Source organism: Lytechinus pictus, chromosome 2 (assembly GCF_037042905.1).
Source record: "Lytechinus pictus isolate F3 Inbred chromosome 2, Lp3.0, whole genome shotgun sequence".
Lineage (NCBI taxonomy): Eukaryota > Metazoa > Echinodermata > Echinoidea > Temnopleuroida > Toxopneustidae > Lytechinus > Lytechinus pictus.
The window spans coordinates 20084913-20110413 of record NC_087246.1 but is presented as its reverse complement, the minus strand read 5'-3'; the positions used below and the strand labels follow the sequence as shown (position 1 = coordinate 20110413).

General features: G+C 37.5%; 2 protein-coding genes across 2 annotated transcripts; one reads left to right on the top strand and one right to left on the bottom strand.

Moving 5' to 3' along the window:
• Nucleotides 1-4399: 4399 nt before the first annotated feature.
• LOC129254601 (large ribosomal subunit protein eL6-like) lies at nucleotides 4400-14531 on the bottom strand. Its single transcript, XM_054893103.2, has 6 exons — nucleotides 14491-14531; nucleotides 7487-7607; nucleotides 6823-6924; nucleotides 6279-6468; nucleotides 5591-5775; nucleotides 4400-4771 (listed from the first exon to the last, which is right to left on the bottom strand). The coding sequence occupies exons 2-6, from the start codon at nucleotides 7604-7606 to the stop codon at nucleotides 4619-4621; spliced, it is 750 nt and encodes a 249-aa protein (XP_054749078.2). The 5' UTR covers nucleotide 7607; nucleotides 14491-14531; the 3' UTR covers nucleotides 4400-4618.
• Nucleotides 14532-15071: 540 nt separating this feature from the next.
• On the top strand, nucleotides 15072-25243 carry LOC129254602 (probable tRNA (uracil-O(2)-)-methyltransferase). Its single transcript, XM_054893104.2, has 9 exons — nucleotides 15072-15884; nucleotides 16966-17059; nucleotides 17893-18115; nucleotides 18887-19063; nucleotides 20562-20740; nucleotides 21705-21888; nucleotides 22798-23353; nucleotides 23678-23791; nucleotides 24418-25243. Exons 1-9 carry the CDS (start codon nucleotides 15296-15298, stop codon nucleotides 24696-24698), a joined length of 2397 nt encoding a protein of 798 aa, XP_054749079.2. The 5' UTR covers nucleotides 15072-15295; the 3' UTR covers nucleotides 24699-25243.
• The last annotated feature ends 258 nt before the right edge of the window (nucleotides 25244-25501 follow it).

The following is a 25501-nucleotide window of genomic DNA, read 5'->3' as shown; positions in this document are numbered from 1 at the left end:
CCACTTCGCTTCGTGGTCATCAGATGAGGTTACACGTCCCACATGCTCGCACTGTTACTTATCAGAAAACTTTTATTCCTGATGCCATTAGACTGTGGAATATTCTCCCTGCCATTACAGTTAACTGCACTTCAGTAGCTTTTTTTTTTGCATAATTCTACAAGTACGATGATACACCAACCTGGTGGACTGTACTTTAACGGATGATGCTGATGAACTCTGAACCTAAAGAGAATGGACAACACACGTCATACACGCACGCCCCAACTGTTGGGGCCAAACATAACTTTTTGTTTTACCTCGATTTCAAGTTAGGCCTTATCTGATACTATGGAAGCAGAAAATTCCACACATAGTCTAATCCAATATTGCTTTAATAAATTTTCTTTACCTTTAAAAGATGTCGCCGGTGTCATCCTCCTTGTTTCATCCACTTTGCAGATAGATCGATGGAACTCGCACGTGTTATTTGTTTACATTCGTGACGTCACTTATTTAAAATCGCGTCCAAGATTGCGCGCGTGATACGCGCGTGCGCAGCACCAGGGGGATTTCCCTACGGGATTTCCCAAATAACGTATTGCGTATTACTAATAACGTCATGCGTCATACTTTCTGCGACGTCAAATATTTGCCTGAGGCTGACCTACTCGACGAGATGGCGAGATATTTCACATTGTAATGTCGACGCTTATAGCGTTAACATTATCTCGCCCTGTCGACATAATTATGAACAGTTGTATGTCAACATGGTGAGATACGTTATCTTGCCAAGTCCACTTCTGTTCTAATAGTGGTTCTAATAACAGAGAGAGAGGGGGGGGGGTTCATTTCCTATAACCGTAATCATATTTTGAAAAGTATTGAATTTAATTTCATTTCATTTGCTTGTGAACCACGATAATTCAAATCTACAAAGAGCGGAAAGCACAAGATCAGGGGACCGTTTCACAAAGCTGTTCGTACGTTACTCATGACTCCCTACACGACTAGTGACACCTTTGTGATAAATGACCATGGAGCTAGCTCCAAATACCCTATCCCTTTGTAGCTGACTTAACACCTGAGAACGTATTCCAGACGTGCGTAAGTAGTAACTTACTTAATTTTTTTAGATTGTTCTTTGGGCCTGATGTTGCCATAAGATGGTGAAAAGTGGCCCATAACTGCCATAATAAAATTAACCCTGAAAGGACTGGGGACATGATGGCCCCTCACCCGGGCCCCCTCAACAATTCGCGCGATATTTCCGAAACGCAAAAAGATAGCGCAGCAAAATTTTATGACTTTTTTTTTCGAAGTCTCACCCAACTTTTGAGACCAAATTTGCGACATACGGGTATAGCATCGCGACACCACATGACTTTTTACGAGACAATGTCTTGCCGAAAATGGCTAATTTTTATACTTTGTGTACACAGTCTATGGGAGAAGAAATTCATAAGAGGGTGATTATATATCATTCTAATAATTGGCTGGGTTAATTAATTTAGGGTTTAATTTATTTGTTAAATGGTTTGTAATAATTTCCATTGAAAAAACAATAAAAAACAAGAGATGAAAAACAAAGAAATACATAAAGAAAAAAATTGGCTCTCGCAATTTTTCTTTGTGGTAAACTTTAAATTAGATTACAAAGATGACATCTGGGAAAATAATGAAAATTTGAAGAGAAATTGGGTGTTACATATGCAAATAATGTTTTTCACAAATAAATTTGCATATTCTATTCATAATAAATAAAAAATAATTATTTTCAGAGTTTTTTTTACTGGCTTGTAGTTTATGTTGTAGAGAATGTGCGTGCCAAATTTCGGTGCGAATGGCGGCCGATATCAGAAGGGGCCATCATGCCCCCACCCCCGTCCTCAATGCATCTCAAATAGCCAGTCCTTTTAGGGTTAATAATTTTACATCAAGCTAATAAAATATAAATTAATACTATTCTTAAATCTGTCCACATTGGGAGCTAATCAGCCGAGCCGTCCTTGGTATATATATGAAGATGGATGAAGCATGGATCTATCAGCTCCATGGATGAAGAGAAGTGTTTGACTTTGGGACATTAGAGAGTTTTAGGGTGGGCAGCTGCAATAGAGCGTGTCAAGCGGATATTGGTGCCAAGGGGGGGGGGGGGGTTCTAAACAACACAAGGGATGATTTCATCCTGATTTTATTGCATTGCTTACACAACTTGGGTAGCTTATGAAACACAAGCTCCTTCTGAGAAAAATAGAATTCACTTAATACCTCGGTCACATTTGCTCTACGGTGGCCGTACGGCGAGTCGAAAACAGCCGTTTTATTCATTTTTATTCAAACCACCTATATATAGCTGGTACAAAAAATGTTAAAACGGCTGTTTTCGACTCGCCGTACGGCCGCCGCCTGTCCCTCCCCCCCCCCCCACTCAGTGTTATTTAGGGTACGCCTATGCTCGTTCCCTCCCTTTGAAAGCACCCCCTATCGAAGGTCTGCCAAAATTTCAGAACCCCCCTTTCGAGGGCTTTTTCTGCCTTGGAGACCCCCCCCCCCCTTAATCCGGAACACTGCTCAATTTCAGGTGAGCTCTCATTCCAACAAAAGGTCCGTACTTTACTTTTCAAAATGAAATAATCCTGAATGAGCTTTCAAAACTAGCAGGAATTTCAGGAATTTGATCCCGGGATTTGATCAATTTTTCTATGTTATTCAAGATATTTTTAACCCCCTTTTAAAATTTCTCAGGAGTCCAAATAGAGAGATAAAAAAAAAACCTTTTTAAAGAAATCTCCGGGTGAAAATTCAAATACACCCCCCTTTTTTTACAATTCGCAGGCCGGACTTGTCCCGCGAAAAAGTACCCCTTTACCGGACATTTTGGGAACACGCATGCGGTCCTTCCGACCCCGGAGTGGGGGGGGGGGGGGCACCGTAGAGCAAATGTGACCGAGGTATAACTTTCTGTTTATTCCGATTATAGCATGCTTCTGCATCCTTTCTCTCTCCCTTACTCTTTTTTTTTATACTTCATTCATCGTACCATCAGCAGCATTCAAACTCTGCATGTCTCTTTCTCCCTCTCTTCTGCTTTATCCTTCTCTCCATCTCAATTAATCCTAATCCCACCTCTCCATTTACCCTGTTTATATCAGTTAATTTCAGTTAGCCAAACTGAGCTATCCAACATACATACCCCGTTCTTTTTAGTTGTTCATATCTCTTTCCAACCATTTTGTATCCAGTTACCACCATCCTATATTCTTGCTCTTTCTCTTATCACATGCACACACACCCATGTTTATTTTTTGAATGATTTAATGTTATAAATCTTATGCAAGAATGGTGACCGTTTCTTGTACTAAATGAAAGACTCAAAAATTGTACCCCTTTTTAACGTAGTGGGAGCTATATATGTTTTAACAATTTTAACCAGGGCTCCGTAACACAAAGATTAGCGATCAATCGCTAAATGAACTGACCAATCAATATCAATGTTACATGTGGATTAGTTTTAAAATACTGACCAGGGACCAATCAGTGCGGTTCTTTCAGATTAGCGATTTATCGCAAACCTTTGTGTTACGGAGCCCAGATCTCATATTACACTGATGGTAATACAAGAAAGGGTACCCTGTATGCAAAAATAAGGGAGTTCATAGGTCCTTTGGGGGAAAGAGGAAACCCTCCCCCAAAGTTCCTACACAAAAATAAAATTCAAGTGGGGGGGGGGCACAACCCTGTGATTTCAGCCCATGCTCACCAGTCATACAGTCGTGCGTAACCATAGAGATTTATATGCCCCTTTGAGTGTTACTTATACCTCGGTCACGCTCTACGGCAGCCGTACGGAGAGTTGAAAACGGCAGTTTTAACACTTTTTGCACCAGCTACATATAGGTGGTTTGAGTAAGAATGAATACAACGGCCTTTTTCAACTCACCGTGCTTTCCGGGCAGCGACTTAACCACCAGGCTATTCTGGTTCACGGCCAAGTCACGATGAACTGGAATTCAAATACCCTCAACCCCCTCTTTCTGACTCATTAATATACAATTCAGTCCAATGGTTCTAATTTTTTCTGACTTATGATTTCCATTACAGATCGAGCATGTGATTTAAAACCCATAGGAGTAATGCCAAAATTTGTTTACAAAAATTATAGCCTCTTTCATTGACTAAAAATTGAAAAATTTTATACTAAATAATAAATCTATACTTCATTTTGGCATGAAACAGACCAGCAATAGATCAAAGTTTGCAATCAATTGCAAATATTATGATTGATTCAAGGAACCAAAATTGACTTGCAATTGATTCCAAATTGTTGCAATGCCCTCTCGTTTAAAATAGGACCTCCTCTATACACCAAACATTTCATACTAAATAAACAGCATGAAATAAAAACGAGGACACAGCATTGTAATTTTTTTGTTAGTTTTTAATGTTTTACATGATATTATTCCAGTCTACCATGGGATGGGGTTGTTTCCGTGATACTTGATCCAATCAGATAATCGACTCCTTTTGTTACTGCTGCACAAGTTCATGTGTGTGAGTGAAGAATGTGGTTTTGGATGTGATTTACACAGTTTCTTCCAAGTTTCTTGCTAGATTGTCCGCACTGGCGGCAAGGTTTCTAGAAGATCATCTTGTGTGGGAACTGCTTGTTACTGAGTGAGAAAGCCATCTGGAGGTATCCTTTCAAGTATTTAACTCCTTTGATGAGAGACAGAAGCTGGCCATCGACTGCCTTCTGGTCCTCCTTGCGCTCGTCAGAAACAGTGTACTCCTAGAAATGATGCAAACAAGAAAAAGAATATTGTGCACATTTTTTTTTACTCCCATTTACTTTAACATTGGGTCAAATCTCAGTTAAATTCTTTAATGCCACTTTCTAGGCTTCTTTCAAATTCTACATACTGTAGGTTCAAGTAGTTTCCATGGAGACCAAAGTTCCTGACAACCATCTTATTGTGTTGGAATTTTTGGACCCTTGCAGACAAACTGAACAGTTTTAAAATTAAAGTCAGGCTAAAAGTCATGCTAAAGTACCTACGTGCAAATTATATTTATCATATAATCTCATATAGACAGCACAAGCATGTGTCCCATGAGCGTGATCACATAAAGAGACTTGAGACATTATATACCACACTGGGAATTTAACCCCAAATAGACTGGGATATTTCGACGCCCAAGAAGATTGTGGGGGGGGGCGCTCCCCTTATGATCTCGGCCGACAATCACGACAAAAATTTTTGCTAAAAAACACTATTCGCATTGGATTTGTATAAATACATGTTCTTTTACCAATTTCGGGTCTGCATGCACTTATGTTGTGTAATTTCAGAACCAATACCCGGGGGTAGCAATTTTGGTCTAAAAAGTTGCGCAAGACTTATAAGTAAAAAGGCAGTAAGCGACGCACTCAAAAAAAAATTGCGCGGCAATCGCCAAAAGTGTCGAGGGGGGCTGGATCAGCCCCCAAGACTTATTAGGGTTAAGAACAATATTTAGTCACTTATATCTTTGAGAGATACCACACAGATCATGTGCTCTAAACGTAACTTATGCATAAGTTTAAGAGTATTTAACAAAAAAAGCATACCTTCTTCTCAGACTCAAACATTTCTCCCTCTTGTCCACGTGGCTTCTTGAGCTTCATGCGCTTGAAGTAGATGTCATTTAATCTCTCCGGAAGCTTGACAGAGCTGATGTCCACCTTGGTCTGGGTGGCGATGACGTAAGCCTGGTTGATCCTGCGCAGTGGTACACCGTTCAGGTCAAAGGGACCTGGTTACAGGGGTAAAATGTTAATCATAGAGTAGTTTAGATGAAAAAAATAATGTTTGAAATTTAATTCATATATCGTTCTCACACCAGAGAATGATAATCTAATATTCAAATAATTGGAATAAATTAATGCTCATTGGAAAAACAGGTAAGACTTGCACAAGTCGACTTTCATTGAGATCTTGTTCTTTTCTCATTATTTTCAGGCAAAAACAATAGCAAGCTGGACATTTTGTCTGTCCATTAGACAGATAGCCATGTTTATCACATGAACAGCAATACATGGGCTGCAGCTTTAAGCCTTCAGTCTCAAAATTTAAATTTGACCTGCATAATACTATGATGTAACCACACCCAAATGAGTGACAAAAATCTGTCTATTATTTTTCAAGCTATTGTGTGGAAACCACAATGTGAGGACGGACAAAAGATGAACAGATTAAATGCTGTATGTCCTCTCCACACCTTGCTGCGAGACAAAAAACACATCTAATTCTTTTTACCTGTGACAAGGAGGAGACCGGAGGCGAGTTGCTTGAGGAAAACAACCCTCTTTCCCTTGTAGCGTCCAGCCAAAAGGATGAGGACAGTACCCGGGGTGATGGATGGCCTTAGCTTGGACTTGTGCTGGCTAAAGGGCGTCTTGCGGTTGTTTAACCTACGGGGCAGATCCTCAGTTGGATAGTAACGAGGCTATAGGTGGAAAGATTCAAAATTCATACTTTTTAATGATGCAAAAGGCTCTCTGTGCACAATTTTTAGTGTTCATGACCTTGAGGTTACTCTATGATGACAAAATAATAATTCAAAGTTATGCAGAGTACACGCTAAAATTCGCAACAAACATTGCACATTTTTTTCACATAAGGATTTTACAAAGTATTAAACGTGATATCACAGCTTCTACTAACAAAAATAACATCCTTTTTAATTTTTTTATCTTCATGAAGAATATACAGAGAAATACATGCTTGTATAAAAGTATTACAATGTATTGCATTTAAAATGTAAAATAAGATATTGATTACAAGCCACCATGACACTCACCAGTCTGTTGACACGGACAAGACGTTTACCTCCATTCTTCTCACCACCGATCTGCTTCTCAACCATAGCTGGTTTCCTTTTCCTCTCCTTCTTCACAACAGTCTGTAAAAGTGATTCATAGGATTGAAAATTCATTTCAATTTAGTCCTACAAGATTAATTTTTATTTACAATTGTTCTACATGAAAGTTTAGAGGCATAAAAGATCCAATTAATTCATACCTTAATACTAGCAGTATAAGCTTTGTTCTCAATTCATCTCTAAGTGAAATGCGCAAAAGGAAATTCCAACAATGATTACCTTCAGATTTTAGCACAACTATCACACAAAACCATTAAATGCCAATCATCACAGCAAGTTTTACTTTGTTTCATTTTCCATCAAACACAATTATTTATCAACATTGTGACTTCATAATTCAAAGCAATTCAAACATTCGTGAAAAAAAAGTGAAAGTCTGTAAATGCTCATAAGTTTACCTTTTCAATGTCACAAACAAAAATATATATAACTTGGCAATGACTAAATATCCATCACAAGCCATTTCAAAATGAAAACCTTTAGTTCAATCTAGATGCAAGACACATATCCCTCCTCCACCCCCCCCCCCAAAAAGAACATTTTTGCTTGAAGACTAAGGCAGTGGATAATCAATATTCATTACCTTCTTCTTCTTGTACATGGCTGTTCGCTTGTACATCTGGGACCGGCTGTATCTTGGGATGCCACCCGTCATCCATTTCTGACGGGAGGTGTGCCCCTTCTTCGGTTTGTCGTCTCCCATGCTATACAAAGAAAAAATGATTCAAATTACTACTTGAACATAACCAGTATTGCACAATTAAAAATTCATTCACCTACCATAATATAGTAGTTCTAAAAGGGCTAGGTCCTCACAGCCTACTCAGGATCAGGAAGTCTATGGCAATAGTTCGATTCAATCTTTTTTTTTTTTAAAGGAATAGAACTTTGAAGATTTGATGGTACTAGGGAACAGGAATATTCAATTAATGGTAGGGAGTGCTTGCTTACATTCCCTTGTCATAATGCTAGCAGATAGCGCCTTGATTATGCTTCTTTGGTTCTGAGTTAAAATTTAGATGGAATGTGGTGTGAAGCCAATATGGGAGACAGTCTCCCATGTGGGAGATTATCTCCAATATCAGAGACTATAGTAAGGAATTTTGGTATCTATTTCATCGAGTCTCCAGTTTGAGAGATAAATTTCCTTTGTTTACTTTTGCTGTTAAAGGATTACCTGGCCTTGGCACAATCTATGGTGTGTACATATATAAATGTATATTAATTGAATTGTTGTGCAGTATAATCTATGTGAATAATGTATGTATATTTTGTAATGCCAACAGAGCGAATTTCCATTGGGAACAATAGATTAGTGAATCTGAATCTATTTTTCACGACTTGCCATCTTCCTATAATCTTGTTATGAAACCTGATATGTTTACATTAACTAGCACACTTGATTGGTGTCGGCACTTGACAGGTGAATGAACTTTCCTAGATTTCTTGTGTGGAGGAATCTTTGAAAATTGAGACAGTCCATGTAAACTGGGATAATCCCAATTTTCTGACCAGCACCTCTGATGAATGAAAAATTACCACTTTAAAAATTACCATGTAGCAGACCTTCATTTTTGAGGAGCGCGATCGCGCCGGCGCTCCTAAAAAAAAAAAGCCTTCACAAAAAGATGCTGAAATTTCACATTTTACATCTTTATATTCACGAAATAGGCATCTGTTTTCCATAATTCCTTGAAATTATTTTGATTTAGTTGGAAACTACCGAAAAAATGAAGAATATTCACCTCTTTCCCCGACTCTGATTTGATTTTAAAATCGGTAAATATTGTAGTCCCATATGTAGATTTTCATGGCAATACCATAGAAGTCTACATGTGGGACTACAACATTAACTGAGTGTAAATTCAAATCAGAGTAAGGAAAGAGGTGAATATTCTTCATTCTTCTTAAAGTTTTCAACTAAATCAAAATAATTTCAAGGAATCATGGAAAATAGATGGCCATTTCATGGACTTAAAGATGGAAATGTGAAATTTTAGCAATTTTTTGTACAGTATTTTTTTTTTAAGCAGGAACGCGATATTTCGTAACTTTAAACATATTGACCCAGGCCTAGTTTCACCACAGATTAATTAACAGCTACACAGCTATTGCATATACGATGTTAAGAAAAATCTACAATTTATCATACATGTATTGTATTGAATTGATTTGAGCTCCTCAAGGAGAGCGATTCTGAGGAGCTCAATTGAGCTCCTCAAAAAAATAAGGAGAGCGATTTATTGAGCTCCACAAAATTATAAGGACTGATCAGGGTAGAATACTTTCATTTTCAAGGACTTTGGCTATCATCCATACACAAGACAAATGAAATGGGCTTCTAAACCTCAGACATTTTGGGTGTAAATCAAGCATGGTGTAAATAATTATCTTTTTGTTGAACATCGTTTCTTTTTATCATTAAATTAAAGGCATTGCCTTTGGCCCAGTTTGGGCTTTTGCAAAGCAATAATAATAGCCTAGGCCTTTGCCTTGGTCCAATGCTACGGTCCAATATGCAGTAGAGGGGCTGGTCCAAAAATTTGGATTGTCCCAGAAACAAGGATATCCTCATAAACCAAGACAAATCATGTCTTGATTGATAAATTGAGACTGTCCTTGTTAATTATGGGCACAGCCGGCAAGTGCCCCCCCCCCTTTTGAGAAGCAAAATTTAAATTTGCAATGTAAAAATGCCATTAAAACAGAAGACTGTGCCCTCCCCCCCTTGAAAGTGAAGACCTTAGGCTTATGTCCCCCCCTTTGGAAATCCTGGATCCACCCGTTTTATGGGGACAGTTTTTTCTTCACTTACCCCTGCCGGACACAGGGCAATTACGGGAATTGAGAGTGCCAACAAAAAAATTTCAGTGACCTCAACTCCCCCCAGTTCACCATCAACAGTAGAGGCGCACGGCCAATATGGGAGACTCTCTCCAATAGGGGAGACAATCTCCCACATTGGAGACTTGCTTTGCAAAAGGACAAAAGAAACAACACCAACAAAAGCACGATTTTTTCCACCCAAAATTTTGTCTCACAGAGGTCAGAAGCCCATTTGTTTTGTGTGTGATTGACAACAAAATTCCTTATCAAAACAAAAGTACAAATACGAAGATTCTGCTAGGATCGAAAGCTTAGGCCCCTTTTTGACTTTCCAAAACAAAAGTAGACGGTGAATTTTTAAAGTAGACGGTGAATAGGGGTAATTTTTCATGAGGAATCTGCTTATCACATTTTTATTTGCCGCCAAGGTAATCCTTTTGCAGCAAATGTAAACAAAGGAAATTGGTCTCCAAAACTGGAGACTGTCTCTGAAATTGGATACCCAAATTCTTTACAAGTCTGATATTGGAGATAATCTCCCACAATGGAGACAGTCTCCAATATATCATTGGCCGTGCGCCTCTACTGTCAATTTTACACGACTTGCCCGTCTTCCAAAACCTGGAATCTGTTTACATTGACACTGACAGCACACTTGTGACAGTACTTGACAGGTGAGTGAACTTTCCTACTAGTATAGTGAGTGCTTGTATTACCGACCGGCCTTGTATTACCGAACGCGCGCATCATACGCATCAGAAATAATTTCATACGCTCAAAATTTTGCAGAATCCTTCCAAAGAGAACTTGAATAGAAAGATGATGAAAAATGGTAAAAAACACATTTTCAAAGTCTTAATATTCTAAAAATAATAAAATATGGTCAAAATAGCTCATCAGTGATTTTGTTGTTTTCTCAACTTTTCCCATAGAAAACACACGTTCGGTAATATGATACCTTTTTCAAGTGACCAAAATATTTCACATGCGAAGAGGGGTCCGATTGGAAGCTAATATCGTAAAAAGGAAATACAATTTCGGCAAAATTTTTACATATTTATATTTTGTAGGTAATTGTGTATTTATGGTGAAAGTTTGGTGAATTTTATGAGAATAATGTGTTTGATATGATTGAATTCATGAAAAGTGTTCGGTAATACGATCCACTACCATAGTACTATTAAGTATTAATCCTAACATTAGATTTCTTGTGTGGAGAAATCTTTGAGTTTGATCCCTGCCCCTGTAAACTGGGTCCTGGGAGTGGGACGATCCCAATTTTTTGACCGACACCTGTCCTGATATAGGCCTAGTGATAAATATCAGGACAGGTGTCGGTCAAAATATTGATAATTGGAAGACAACCTTCAAATCCATCCATGTTGGTGAGCGCGGGTCTCCCATTAATTGGCCATGTGCCTCTCCTGCTAGAGTCACACACATCATCACTCACAACTTCTGGCTCGGGGCCGGTGTAGCGGCGGATTCGGTTCCACCGGCGGATACCGTATCCGCCGGCAGATATCGTTCTTAATGGCCGATATCGTTTTTAATCGGAACCATATCCGCCGGGTTTGACGCGGCTTGATGTTTGCAGATTTGGTTCCTCGGCGGATTTGGTTCTATTGACGATACGTGTAATATTTATTTGGACAGACGTCCAACCTCGAAAGCGCGCATGCGCAGCTCTGGCAATGTCGTTACCAATGGGGGGAGGGGATTTTCGTCCGCCTTTAGACTTTTAGTGAATTTTTATTCAGGGGCGGATCCATACAGCTTTTGACGAAGGGCTCGATGGGGGTGAGGGAATAGGAGAAACAATGACTCGATATATCATGTATACATAGACCTGGCACATGCGCCAAAACTTTGCTATTTATTATTATCAGATTTTGATGACATTTTCATCATTTTGTTTTGTAGGCCCTACGTGAAAATTTATACTACTTTAAGTCCGCAGTATGCATCGAAATCTTTAACTGTGCTTTTTCACACCATGATTAGTGTAAGTTTGCCAGACTGGCGAAAATTTGTACCCCCATATAGGCCTATAGTTTTTATAAAACTACAGATTTGAGTTAAAACTTCATAATTTCAAAATAAATGAGGCAAATTAGTTTATGAATATATATTGCTGTTAACTCATATTATTGCTTGTAGAGTGCTAATTTTTTGTGAAAACATTAAAAAAAAGAATTTCAAAACATGATTAATATCTTATGTAGTTTATTGTAGGCCTATTTTTAATTTGATTTTTTTTTATTCCTTTTTTTTCAATATTTTTGTTAAGGAATCTGAATTAAAGGGATGGTCCGGGCTGAAAATATTTATATCTTAATACATAGAGTAGAATTCACTGAGCAAAATGCAGAAAATTTCATCAAAATCGGATAACAAATAATAAAGTTATTGAAGTTTAAAGTTAAGCAATATTTTTTGAAAACAGTCATCATGAATATTCATTAGTTGGGCTGATGATGTCACATCCCCATTTTCCGTTTTCTTATGTTATCACACAAAACCATATTTTTTTCATTTATTTCATACTTGTGTGAATAATATGTCTCCCTTATAATGAAATAAGTTGCAGCAATAAATATCTAATGCACTAAATCAGTTGTCAATCCAAATTTTCTAGTTCTTGGAGGAAAAAATTTGAATAAACCTAATTTCATATAATAAATTACAAAAGAACAAGTGGAGATGTGACATCATCAGTCCACCTAATGGATATTCATGACGTAACAGGCGGGGGGGGGGGGGAGTTGCCCCCTGTCGGATTTAACCAGGAATAAAAGAAAAACGGGAAAGGAAAAAAAGGGAGGGAGAAAGAAAGGGAAAGGGGAATGAGGGGAAAAGGAAAGGAAAAAGTGAAAAGAAAACGAAGAAAAAAACCCTTTTTAATGGAAAAGGAAGGAAATCGGGAAAATGAACATTTGAGAAAGAACAAATCATTCCAAAACAGGCATATGTAATGCAATAGCACGGTGAGAAATAAATTAAAAGATGACAAAATGGCAAACAATAGCGCGAAACGAAGGTAAAATGCAATTAGTCAAAAGCTAATTTTTGGAAAACAAAGAAAAGGGACAAGAAAAAAAAAATAACACGACCGGGCTTCCGATGATTGAAATTAAAGAGCGGGAAGAAAGATGGACTGCATACAACATTGTGCTATAAGCTAGCCAAATTTTATGTAAATAAGCTACCGGGGCTTTGCCCCAGACCCCACACAGTAGGGGCTCTTCATTTATACTGAACCTCAAATTGCTCTATAACGCTTCCCGTTCACAATCACGTTCAATTACTGCACATGCGCCGGGGGGGGGGGGGGGGGGGGGGGGGGTCTTGGTTCCACACCCAAGAGAAATAAAATAAATTAAAGGAGACAAGGTATAATGAAATGAATGGAAACAATGAAATTTGTTAGTTGCTGAATCTAATGGAAAAATCAATTACATAATTAGAATTTAATTTCAAAAGGCATTTTTTTCCAGCTCGATCGCTTTGCGACTTTTTACAGATTTTTCCCACATTACTATGTTTTGCCCCTCAAAATATTTGGTTCATTACGCAACTGGGTTGAATAAATGTGTTGTGTAAAAGCTATATCCTGTACATGCCCGCGATTTGATTAAAATAGCGGCAATCTGCGAGGTTTAAATGGCTTTGATATCAAGAAATTCCGGACCCCAACCGCACAGCACTGCGTATGGAAGGGTTGGGCTATGGTCCCAAAAAGTTCTACAAACAAGAACAAAAAGAAAGGAGGAAAGAAAAGCAAAGGAAAAGTTTAGAATATGATTTTATTTACTGAATATAATGCCAAAAAATAGCTCAAAGTTAGATTCTTCTTTGTGCAAACTTAATCTCTGATTAACAACGTCAGTCTGAGTCTGACTCTGTCCCTAATCATCAGAATAAAGGCAAAATGTTGAGGCTTTCCTCTTCAAGGCCTAATGTAACTAGAATCCGAAAGGTAGCTGGCTCTCAATTAGACTAAGGCTAACCCACCTCTTCTTCGAACTTCATTTCGCAACGTTATTCACGCGCGGTGCGCGTGCATGCATGACGTGTGAACGTGATGAATGAAGGATATCGCGATAGCGCAAGAACGATATCTTCCGAATCTTCCGAAGGGAGTGGCCTTTTTTGGTACTGAATCCGCCGGAGGAGAACCATATCCGCCGGCGGATTTGGTGCCTAGAACAGTATCTGCCAGGCGCAGGATCCGCCGGTACACCGGCCGACACACACCGCAGCGCGGCACTTAGCTTAGCCATATCGCATTGCCACTCAGTCACAGACAGCTCACAGTCACATTGACATTCACAATCACAGAGACGATCACTAACTAAGCTATACAAGTCTGGTGTATCGAATCCGACCGATGCCATTTCTTATGGCAAATATTGTCGATTAAAAAATCGTATTTGGTAGTGCGTGTAATTTACTACTTAGCTCAACAAGAATTATCGAATTATTAGCAATTGTAATGAGGTAAATTTGGCATTGAGGCTTGAGCCTACGAAATAATAATCGCAATCACGTATGCAGAGTTGCAGCAGTAGGGTCACATATAAACACTCAAATACCACTCCATATTTTAGAATCATTTAAATTTCATTTTAGAAAATATTGACATTATAAGAAAGCATGATAACTGCAGAAATAAAAAATCGACATTAAATAAATAGATTGATTAAGAAGATGGGTCATTTACAGGGATTTTAAACATATTATAACGCAGTGTTCACTCACGTTCGTATTGGGATGTTAAAGAGGAAGTTAAAGGGCCGATGGGATACAAAGTATTCTTATTGCAAGGCGCCATTGAGATCAATATAATACCTGTACATCTCTATCCTAGGCACTGGTAATTACACTGCATGCAGACCATCGAGATATATCTCTATGATGCAGGCCTAAAATGCAGGGTAAATAATCCACCTCTATAATTCTGACCTCAAATTCAGAGGGGATTCTATTTGTGGGAGATTTCTTTGTATTGTATACATCGTTTTGAATTGTAAACGGTCAGTAATTTAATCAATGTCCTCGGCTATTTTGCCCCCCCCCCCCGCCCCGTAGTTGGAGGATATTATCTGCATGGCATACAAAAATAAATAGATTTAAATATAAAATAAAAAAATGAAATGAAATGAAACGAAACGAAACGAAACAAAATGAAATGAAATGAAAAGCCCGGATGAAATAGAATAAAATAAAATAAGATAGAATAAAAACAATTGAATTGAATTAATTGAAATGAAATGAATTGAATTAAATTAAATTGAATTAAATAAATAAATAAGTATATCTCCCAGGCTCGCAGGGGCCGTGGAAAAAGATTGAGGATCGAGGGCCGGAGTGGTCGATATTTCAATAAAAATGTAGCTCGATTGTCCGATGGTCGAGTGACTCGTGAGTGAGTGACCCATAGTAAAGAAATAATTAATAATAACATCGAAAGACTGGTAAAGAGAATATCAATGAAAACATTTCCACGCGAACGAATAAAAACTTTACTTATTTCACACTTAAATGTTTTAATTCTTCTTCCATAATGGAAGGAATATCCTGGATAAACGAATATTCCAAAGAAGTTCATACTGAATCTAAATGTTTTTGGAGAGCAATTGATATTTGGTGGTTGAAACCGCAGGTTATAAATCGGCGAGTATCAGCCGCGGTGGAGACGCACAAAATCAGCGGATTCTCGGAGAACACTGCGCCCGAATCTCTGGGGGAGCTCTCTGATGCACGTGCGGTGAGGTCTCGCGAACACTGGCTCTCCAGCCTTTTGGAGGATCTCAGATATCTCGTTTCTCAAGAAGAGAATGCAGACTCTTTTTCCTTTGAGCGATGTTTAAATCACCATGTCTGTCTGCTGAAGGAGTGTAGAAATGAGACTTTGGATTTGACAAACAAAAATGTTTCAAAAGAATCCAATCTTAGTGAATTATCAATCTGTGCCGGTGATGATGATAACAATGCCAGTGACAGTGTTAGTGAAAAGAAAAAACTGACCGACAAAGTCACAGAAAATGAAGAAATACTGCTTCAGGATGAAAGCAAAATGTGTGTGATTTGCATCAGGAAACTCTTGTCAAGAAGGGCAATCAATAATATTGTCTATGAAGTGGGAATATTTGGTATGTAACAATAACATTTAACTGTTTAAGAATGAAGGGTTAAAGTTAAAACTAAAAAGGGTTTGAGAAGTTGAAGAAATGTTTAGGCTAATATTGTGTAACAGGGTTTTATCACTTAAGTCATTACAAAATCCTCCATAGAGGCCTACTACTTCTTAGCTTGGGACTTTTGGGAGCATTATGATGAGAATTAGTCCTATTGCAGAGTAATTGTTTTCCCCAATCTCCGGATCCCATAATTAAATCTTAGGACCAGAATGTGTGAAGGCAGAAGCTTGCCTCTATTCGTGGTATTATTTACATAGGCAAAAAGACGGAATGTTAGAATTCTATTGATGGTCAGCATATGATTTGTAAATGCCATCTCAATTTCTTTCTTTTTTCTTATCCTTTTTTTGTTGTTGAATGAACACAAAGTAATGATTTAGTTGAAAAAAACAATCCTTATGTCTAAACTTGAATTATGTGAGTTATAAAGTTTGAAATGGGAATCTGAGCCAATGTTTGAAAACAAAATCTAAATGGCAAATAGATTTGTTTTACTACATCAATGAATTCTCTCTCTTTTTGTGATGGTATAGGAACTGCAATGCAGTCAAAATTTGTATTTAATAATAGCTTTTACTAGCTTTAAACAAAGCATGTCAATTATTGTAAAACTAAAATAGATTTATGCATGTAAGGTTTCTTTAGTTTGTAGACAAAGTTATTTGTAATGAGGGGGGGGGGGTTGTATTAGACATATTTTAAAGCTAAGTATTTTTTATTTTGTTTTAATTTTATGATAATGCTCACAAATTCTTCCTATGTGAAGAGTTTCCAATGATTTTTTATCTAAAAAAGAGAATTGTGAATCATTGAATTGCTGCTTATTCATTCAAATGTGCAGGTGTGGATCTAGAGTTGAACTTTACCGGGGTGCAAAATTGTCCAAAAATTGCCAAGCAAAAAGGGGGCATCAGTCCACAGTGAAGGATATTTCTTCTCCCAAATAACTTGTCAAGAAAAAAAATTATACATTTTATATTTTCTGTTTATTCTCATGTTAATTGTTATTTTTCTCCCCCCCCCCCACACACAGATCAAAAGAGAAATGAAGCGGTCTTTACATTACTTGAGTGTGGCAACAAGGAATCAAAATTTCCATCCTATAAATTTTCATTTCAGAGCAATAGGTAAGAAATAACAGGCCACTTCTGATGCTAAAGCTTGAAATCTGGCTGAAATAATTTATTTTCAGGTCACAGAAAACTAACACTTTTTAGGTAACAAAATTGTTCATTTTAATTGAGATGATTTTCAGGAAAATTAAAGTGGTATCCTATTGCCTAGGACGTAGTAGGTCTCATTTTACACTGAAAAATTATGTAACTTCCATCTTTCATTAATTCCTCTTTTCTTTTCAGAGGAAAATAAATTTATTTGTGTGATGTACTTCATAAGAATGTGTGATATAAATTTATCTTTGAGAATGGTTTTGTCAAATTTGCTGAGGTCTTAAAACCGTGTATCTCAAAGTGTTCAAATTTTAAGGAGAGCTCAGAAAGAGCAAGATTTTTTTTAGTAATTGCATACTGTACATGTACTGTATGTGGCAACATTCTTTTGTCCTGAAGAAAAAATGTTCTCTACATGTGTTTTGAGACTATTTTAAGTCAATGAATGTGAGGTTGCCACAATTTCCCTTTATTTCATGAATATAGCTTTTTCTGAGCTGCCCTAAATTGTTTTAAATTCAAGGTTTTAACACCCAAGCAGTAGTACATTAAAAATAACAGTAATTAATATCTTGCTAAAATAAACCTGACGCATAGCATTTGACATAGCGTTCCACAAGCATTATGTTATAGCTTTCGTGTAGACAATTTAACTCTACCAATTACCAATAGGATTCTCAACACAAACTTGACAAAGATTGATAAATTTGATTTGAATGTGATTGTTGGGCTACAGAATTTTCATTTTCACATTGATTTTATCATGGATGTTCTGTTCCATTGTTTTACAGAATATCACTCCATGTTGATAAAATCTACAAATCTTCTCAACATTCCACATCTATTCCCTCTATCGAGTGGCTAGCAAATACTCTAGCACCTAAAATTGTTAAATGGGCCAGCGAGATCAGAGGCAGTGATCGGGTCGAGGTGGTTAAACCTTTGGTACCGATGGACAGATATACTGAACTATACCAAGAGATGAAACAAAAGTATGGGAGAGAGTTCGTCAGGGTAAGGAAATATTGCATAACATGTAAACCTACCATGAATAAAACTTAATGTCATGGGCAACTAGGTAACATTATTTGACAGCCAAATGTTATGAAGGTTTTCAAGTTTTGGTGCAACTTTTAATTTCTTGCCAAAGAAAAATACATTTTGTGGACTTGTAAAAAAAAAGGGAGGAAGCCAAACTTATTGAAATAATATCCCCCCTTCATAATTATGATATCCTATGTCCACCTCTGGTTGTACAATTATATTAGTACAAAACATTTCCTTTTATGTTTCTTTATTATGCACCATATACAGTAGATTCCGCACAAATGTGCCTTCCTTAAATCAGTAATTGTGTAATGCTGATCCATTTTTTAGACCAGAATGTGCAAAACTGTGTTATTTACATATTCAAAGTCAAATTTCTTGTAATTAAAGTCAGATTTATGTGGTAGTAAGAGATTGGACTTGTGCATATATCAACTGTACAATTATAGGTAGATGCAAATTAATCACAAATAGGATTTCAACAAGTAAACTAACAGAGATTGGGGTAGAGGATTCATAAAACTCTTTCATACTGCCATGCTAATTATGAATTATTTATCCACAAATTGTAATTTGTTTTCTTTGAAAATTAGTGTTGCATGTATTTAAACAGTCAAGGACCATTCTTTCAACTTTAACGTGTGAAAGTCATCCCATAAACTGCAATCTAAATCCCCGATCTATCACTGCTTGTTTGAACATAATGTTTCCCTACTCTCCTTCACTGTATTTATCTAGATCTGGCCAGAGAATACAGACCCCCAGAAGTTTGTGTATGAGGATGTTGCTATAGCAACATACTTGATCCTTCTTTTTGAAGGGGAGAGGGAAGAGACCAGTGATTCCAAAAAGCAATCCTTTGTAGATCTGGGATGTGGCAATGGTCTTCTGGTTCACATACTCAACAGTGAGGGGGTGAGTTACTGTTTTTTTATCTAACTCATTTTGGACCAAGTTACAACTTACTTGTGGTTTAAGTTGAACCCAATAACTCTTTATGCAGAGCCTTACAAATAATTAAAAACTCTTGTGAAACATACAGATATTGCCCACCTAGAGTTTGAATATAACATTTCCACTCCCCGACGGAGTTATATGTTCCCCAAGGGATTATATTTTGCCCGTAGCGCACAGCGCTGAGGGAAAAATATAGCTTCGGAGGGGAGTCGAAATGTTATTTATTAAAACGATAGACCAGGCAATATCTGTTATATAGTCTATGTGGATTCGCCATCAGAGATTGGATTCATCATCTGGCTCTCTGATTAACCCAAAGTTCTTGCTGCAGCTCTGATCCATTTACGTCATAATAGACAAATTTTGGAAAATACATCAAGCGCGTTCTCCATGCAATCGACGCGTTAACACTAGCGCGTAGAATAAACTACCTGATTACGCAACTAAGCAGCGAGTGACGTCACCATAGTGAATATAACGCCGCAATTGACATTAGAACGCAGTTATATTCACTGAGGTGAAGTCAAAACCTAGAATATAACAAATGCGATCTTCGCAGCTATGGTCACGTGATGGCGTATTGACTTATCACTGATTCGAATTTACATAACCTATGTAATATAGTGACATATTCGACGCACACACTGCCCTCGCCCATTTTTTTCATGATAGCAGTATTTTCTGTTCAGTGTATGATTGATGGAGGATAATGACTACAGCCCTTAAATTGGCCATGCATTGGTAATGTCAAAATTACTGTCAAACACTTAATGAACCAGCTAAATTTACACAGATATCAGTTGGCAGTAATGTGGCCATACTTTAGGCCACCACAAACTGATCCATGTAAAAATTTGATGTGTGGAGGAATCTGTTTATGATTCTTTTCTAATATTGAACATAAATGTACAGATTAATATTCAGACATTTATAATTTTATATGATACATTGTGTTGGTTGTGTTGTTAATCCTCAATCAAACAATACTGAAATGCCCCCCCAAAAAATATGTTCTGTATTTAGTTCTGTAAAATTTGCATTCAGACTTGTCAGTGATGTTCACTGACAGTGACTAATAATAATTATTAATGAAATTTAAATTTTTGTTGTGAAACGATGGGGCCCTGTGTCATAACACTTGTATTGTGTGGCAAATTAGCAGGGGGCCTGTAACACAAATTTTAGTGATTTATCTTATAAGCCGATTTGTACAATTTGTACATTATTTGCATAATATACCCTTTAATTGCGCATAATGATGAATTTGATTCGTTGGTAAAAAATCAGCCCGACGATGAAGCGCTAAGTTTGTGTTATGGGGTTCAGGAAGTGATATGAGCTACTGAAATGGTGCAGCATTATCAGTAGAGATCATCTTTATAATTGAATTTTAGCATTGCAAGTGATTACAAGTTTTGTGAAATAGGACCCTAATTTTTTTTACTTTGATCAACAGTACCCTGGGAAAGGTATTGATCTACGGAAGAGGAAGATTTGGGATCTGTATGGCACTGAAACCCACCTTGAAGAAAGCACCATCATTGCATCCATGGAGACATCTTTCAAGGACACCGACTGGTTGATTGGCAACCACTCAGATGAACTAACTCCATGGATACCTGTCATGGCAACCAGGTAAACATTCACAAATTACAAAAATGTATCAAGTTACACCATGGAAAATGAAATTAAATTTCAGTTTTTGTCATGGCAAAAGAGTAAACATTCACAAATAACAAAAAGTTTGTCCATGGCAATAAAAATCAATTTCAAATTGACAATTTGAAAATTAGTTCCTAACAATGCCCTCCACTCCCCCCTCCCTCCTTTACCATTTAATAATACATGTAGATTCCATTTTTCTGTCAAGAAAGTCCAAACAATCTGACAGAGACATTTTGTTTGGATGATCTGTACAATAATCACTTAGATTATTGCTTTTTATGATATTAATAAATTAACAAGCAACTGATTAGGCCTTGGGTGTATATAGCAACATATTATTTCATCTATACATGTAAGACTTGTAAGTTGAATAGCTATTTTGAAGCACTCATCTGCATCAGTTTGTGATGCTCGCGGCGCTCAGACATTTTGACCAGCGCTTTATAATCTAAACACTAATCAAGTACACTTTAATAACCTGTTGCACTGGAACCAGGTGGTTCCTGTACAAAGTCTATGGATATAAGACAATTAAGTAGTCATCGGGTTAAACTGTTGCCTACTCTTACCAGGTGGGTGTTTCATAAAGCTGTTCGTAAGTTAAGAGCGACTTTAAGAACGACTGGTGATCCTTTCTTGTTGAAAATGGTATACACCAAAACGTTCATTGGCGATGGTTTAGCGCGTACGAAAGGATCACCAGTCATTCTCAAAGTCGCTCTTAACTTATGAACAGCTTTATGAAACAGCCCCCAGGTGATCTCTATACAAAGTCTATGGATATTAGACAATTAAGATTTAAGTAGTCATCGGGTTAAACTGTTGCCTACTCGTACCAGGTGATCGCTGTACAAAGTGTATGGGAATTACAGAATTCAGTAGTCAACAGGTTCGTCAATGTCTTTTCACCCCATTGCCCCTTTACTTTTAATAGGTCATCATACAAGACTAATTACTTTGTTCTGCCATGCTGCTTCCATGACTTTGATACTAAATTCGGCCAGAGGGTTGCAGGGGAACCCCAGTATCGTACCTATCTCAACTTCGTCCGGGAAGCAGGAGAGATGTGTGGCTTTGTGGTGGAGGAGGACAAGATGAGGATACCCTCAACAAAAAAGGTGATATTGACATTTTAGCTACATGTATCTTCTAATGATTTGTTTAGTTACGGTTTTATGATAATGAGGGATTTATAGATGAACAATAGTTGTAGGAAAGATGGATATTTTATAGTAGAACATATCAGATCATTTTTTTTTGTAACATTGAGGAAGAATATCATGAGAAAAATAGTAAATGTACACTTCAAAAGATTCATGTACAGCTCTGCTAATGCCTTAACATTAAGAAATATAAAATAGCTGAAACCGTCGGGGGGCGGTCATAAAGCTCATCATAAGTTACGACTAACTTGACACACGGTTGATGACCATGATGCTAATACATCGCCAGGGCTTTTTTTTTACCTACAAAAAAAAAAGGTTCCTGTAATTTGTACATTTGGGGGGAAGGCCAGGGCTTCTTCCCCCCCCCCCCCCCACTGAAGATTATGCATCTTTCATGTGCTCAGGAATATGTCTAACATGTAAATTAATATGATTTATCCAAGATATCCATGGGCATCAGCCCAGGGGAATACCCTTTGTTCATGGGGGGGGGATATCTATTGTTGCGTCCCCCCAATACAAAGATAATCCTCTGCTCTGATGCGCATATTCCATTGTTTTGGCAGGAATTCAGTTACTCTAGAAAACAGATTTCATTTAAAATACATTTATCTATGAATTAGAGTTTCTAATCTGTCATTTGAACATAACTTGCTATTTTATCTGTTTTATGCTTACAAATGAATTCCATGTTAGATTAAGATTTATGGTGATTGTAACTTATTCATTTCTGTGAGAATTATTTGATATTTGCAATATGTCAATGGTTAATATCCACCTGAAGAAATATTGATGTATGTTTGATCTTAAAGTGCTTCATGTTTGATGTCTTTGGATATCGTCTTGCCATTTCCTGTACAGATCTGCCATGTTGGGAGGAAAAAGACCTACTCAGCAGCAGAGCATCCTCAAGTGTTGGTCAAGATGGAGGAGTATGTTGCTCATAGATGCAGAAAGTCGGCACATCACAAAAGAAAAACCAACATGACAGACTCGATCCTAAGCTCTGAATCCAGTGGAAACCATAAAGGACCCTCACAAAATACTGGAATCACCCCTGACCCATCAGAAAGGAGTCGAAGGACACCAAGTGATTGTAAGGATTTGGTAAGCACCAACAGTGAAGATCAGACAATACCTGAAGGTAGCTCGACCGGGGGACAGTACCCTGGAGCAGAGGGGGATGCGGAAAAGAACTTTGCTCCAAACTTCAAGCCACGGGCAGTGGAGGAGAGAGTGAAGAACTGTTCAAGAGTTGAGAGATCTCTGAAGGATCGTATCACTATGGATGTTGCCTGGGCGATACTAGAAGATGGTGGGGTTACAATGTCAAAGGATGGCGATGTTGTTCAAACTGGTGGTGATCAGGATAACACGGAGAGATGCCCGAAGATGGCTAAACTTTGGAGAAGAGGAGGTAATCATTACTAATTTATTTTATTCTTATAGTATTAAGCTAACAGATGTTGAAAAAGTACTTTGCTGGTAAGAAGATGCTTGCCTGTTCTTGAAAATATTTAACGTGGAATGATCAATCCCATCAGAGAAAATGACATGAAAGTCCTGAAGCAGTTTCCTACATGTATGTAATCTCACCAGAAGTCTTATGGTCACAAAAACTTGTAAAGAAATCAAAATCATTTGCCAAATGCCCATCTTCTCTCCACACAATCAAGAATCTATCTAGTGTATCTGTATGTTCATGGTTTGAAGTTTTTTTTGTTATCCCTTTAATTTGAAGGTTCAATTAGTCTTGGCAATGTAGCGAAGCTCTTTGATGGACCAACCCTCAAGAACCTGAAGAACGAGTGCGGAGGACTAAAAACATTGCTCAAGGGTTCTCATATATTTGAAAGTGAGTAGAAAATAATTTTAATCTGTTCAGAGAGATGCATATCATTGAAAAAAAGGAAATCAGTATTTTCAGATCCCTCCCCACCCTTCCCCCCCCCCCATAAGAGTCGACTATGGTAACTTACCATCCGATGGTAAAATTTACGGAATCTTTGATTGATTGGCTGTAATGTTGAGCATTAGCTACCATCAGTCAAGAAATTTATCATAATAGTAACTTTTATGCAACTATCTATACCCATGTTATTACATTTAACAACTCAAGTATGTTATATGGGGGGTGTAATTGAAAAAAAAAAGTAGTAGCCATGTACCAAATATGATGTTTAACATGGTAATTTGGGAATAAATGCTTAGGACTTTACATATATCCAACTCACAGTCACTTATAATGCCACAATTTAACTTTTTATTTGAAGCTATCGTGGTTGGTATGGTATGGAGCATGAATTGGGCTTGGCCTTCAAAGATAAATGACAAAGAGTTCCGAAGATCGATTCATTAGGAATTACATAAGCAGGAAGCAACTTATGAAACGGTTTTATCCTCGTATTCTTTGAATTTCCCTCATATGAATGACTGATGGTCATTGATGGCCCTCTGTTTTCCCATGTTTTTCCAATCAAGTTGTTGGTGGCAATGTCTCCATGAAGGACTGGTGTAGGTTACCTCCACCAGATACCGCAGATACAGCGGCATCACCCAGAGGCACTTCATCCAAGAGAGCATCCCAGCAGTCAGAGAAAAAAGCCAGAGAAAGGCAGCTTCTCTACAAGACCAAGCTGTGCTGGTTCCACAAGCACCATCCAGACGGTTGCCCAAGAGTAGCCGAGGCGTGTCCATTTGCGCATGGATTGGAGGAGCTGAGAAGTAGACCGACTTTTGGAGAGAAAAACCCTGTGATTTAAGAAACTTTTCTGGGCTAGAACCGTCTCAGCACTGGATGATGCAGATCTTATACAGTACAGTTAGATCTATTCCACCTGTTGCATCCATAAAACTTTGATGCAGTAAAACTAGGTTTACACATACGTACTTCTATGAATATTATGATTCATTCAGTAAACTTGAAAATATTAATCAATCATGTACTGGAAAAGGTTCTGTGCAATATAATCCTAAAATATGGTACATTACTGTACTAGTATGACTCATCAAAAAGATAACCCATATACAGCGATGAATCCAACATTGATAAAAAAATTGTTTGTGAAAGGGTGATAATAAGATATATAATTGTTGAAAGTTTGAAATAAATCAGTCTTGTAATAAGAAAGTTATGGCTGTTTATAACATGAAATCACTAAGTCTATGTAGTCTCAATTTGACAAGTATATAGATATTGGCAAGTGGTAAGGACAGCTCTCCCATTAGGTGTTTGTTGTTTTCTCCCTTTATCATCATATGCTTTCAATTGCCATCATAATAAAAGAATATATAATTTTGAATAAGAGTTCTGAATAAGATGACATTTTTAGAATAATTTTGTGTGTTGGAGCTCATGAAATAGTTGTCCCTACCATCATCACAATATAGGGCCAATTTAAAAAATATCCTTGCGTACATCGAGGATGAAGAGAATCACCTCGAGGCTGGCAAGAGATTTCGTGGAGAGAGAGTTTTCATACTTGAGGGAAAAAGGGCAAGTGTGAGTGGAGGGTAAATTGCCAATTTGTCTACTGCCATCTCAACCACTCACCACATGGTCTAC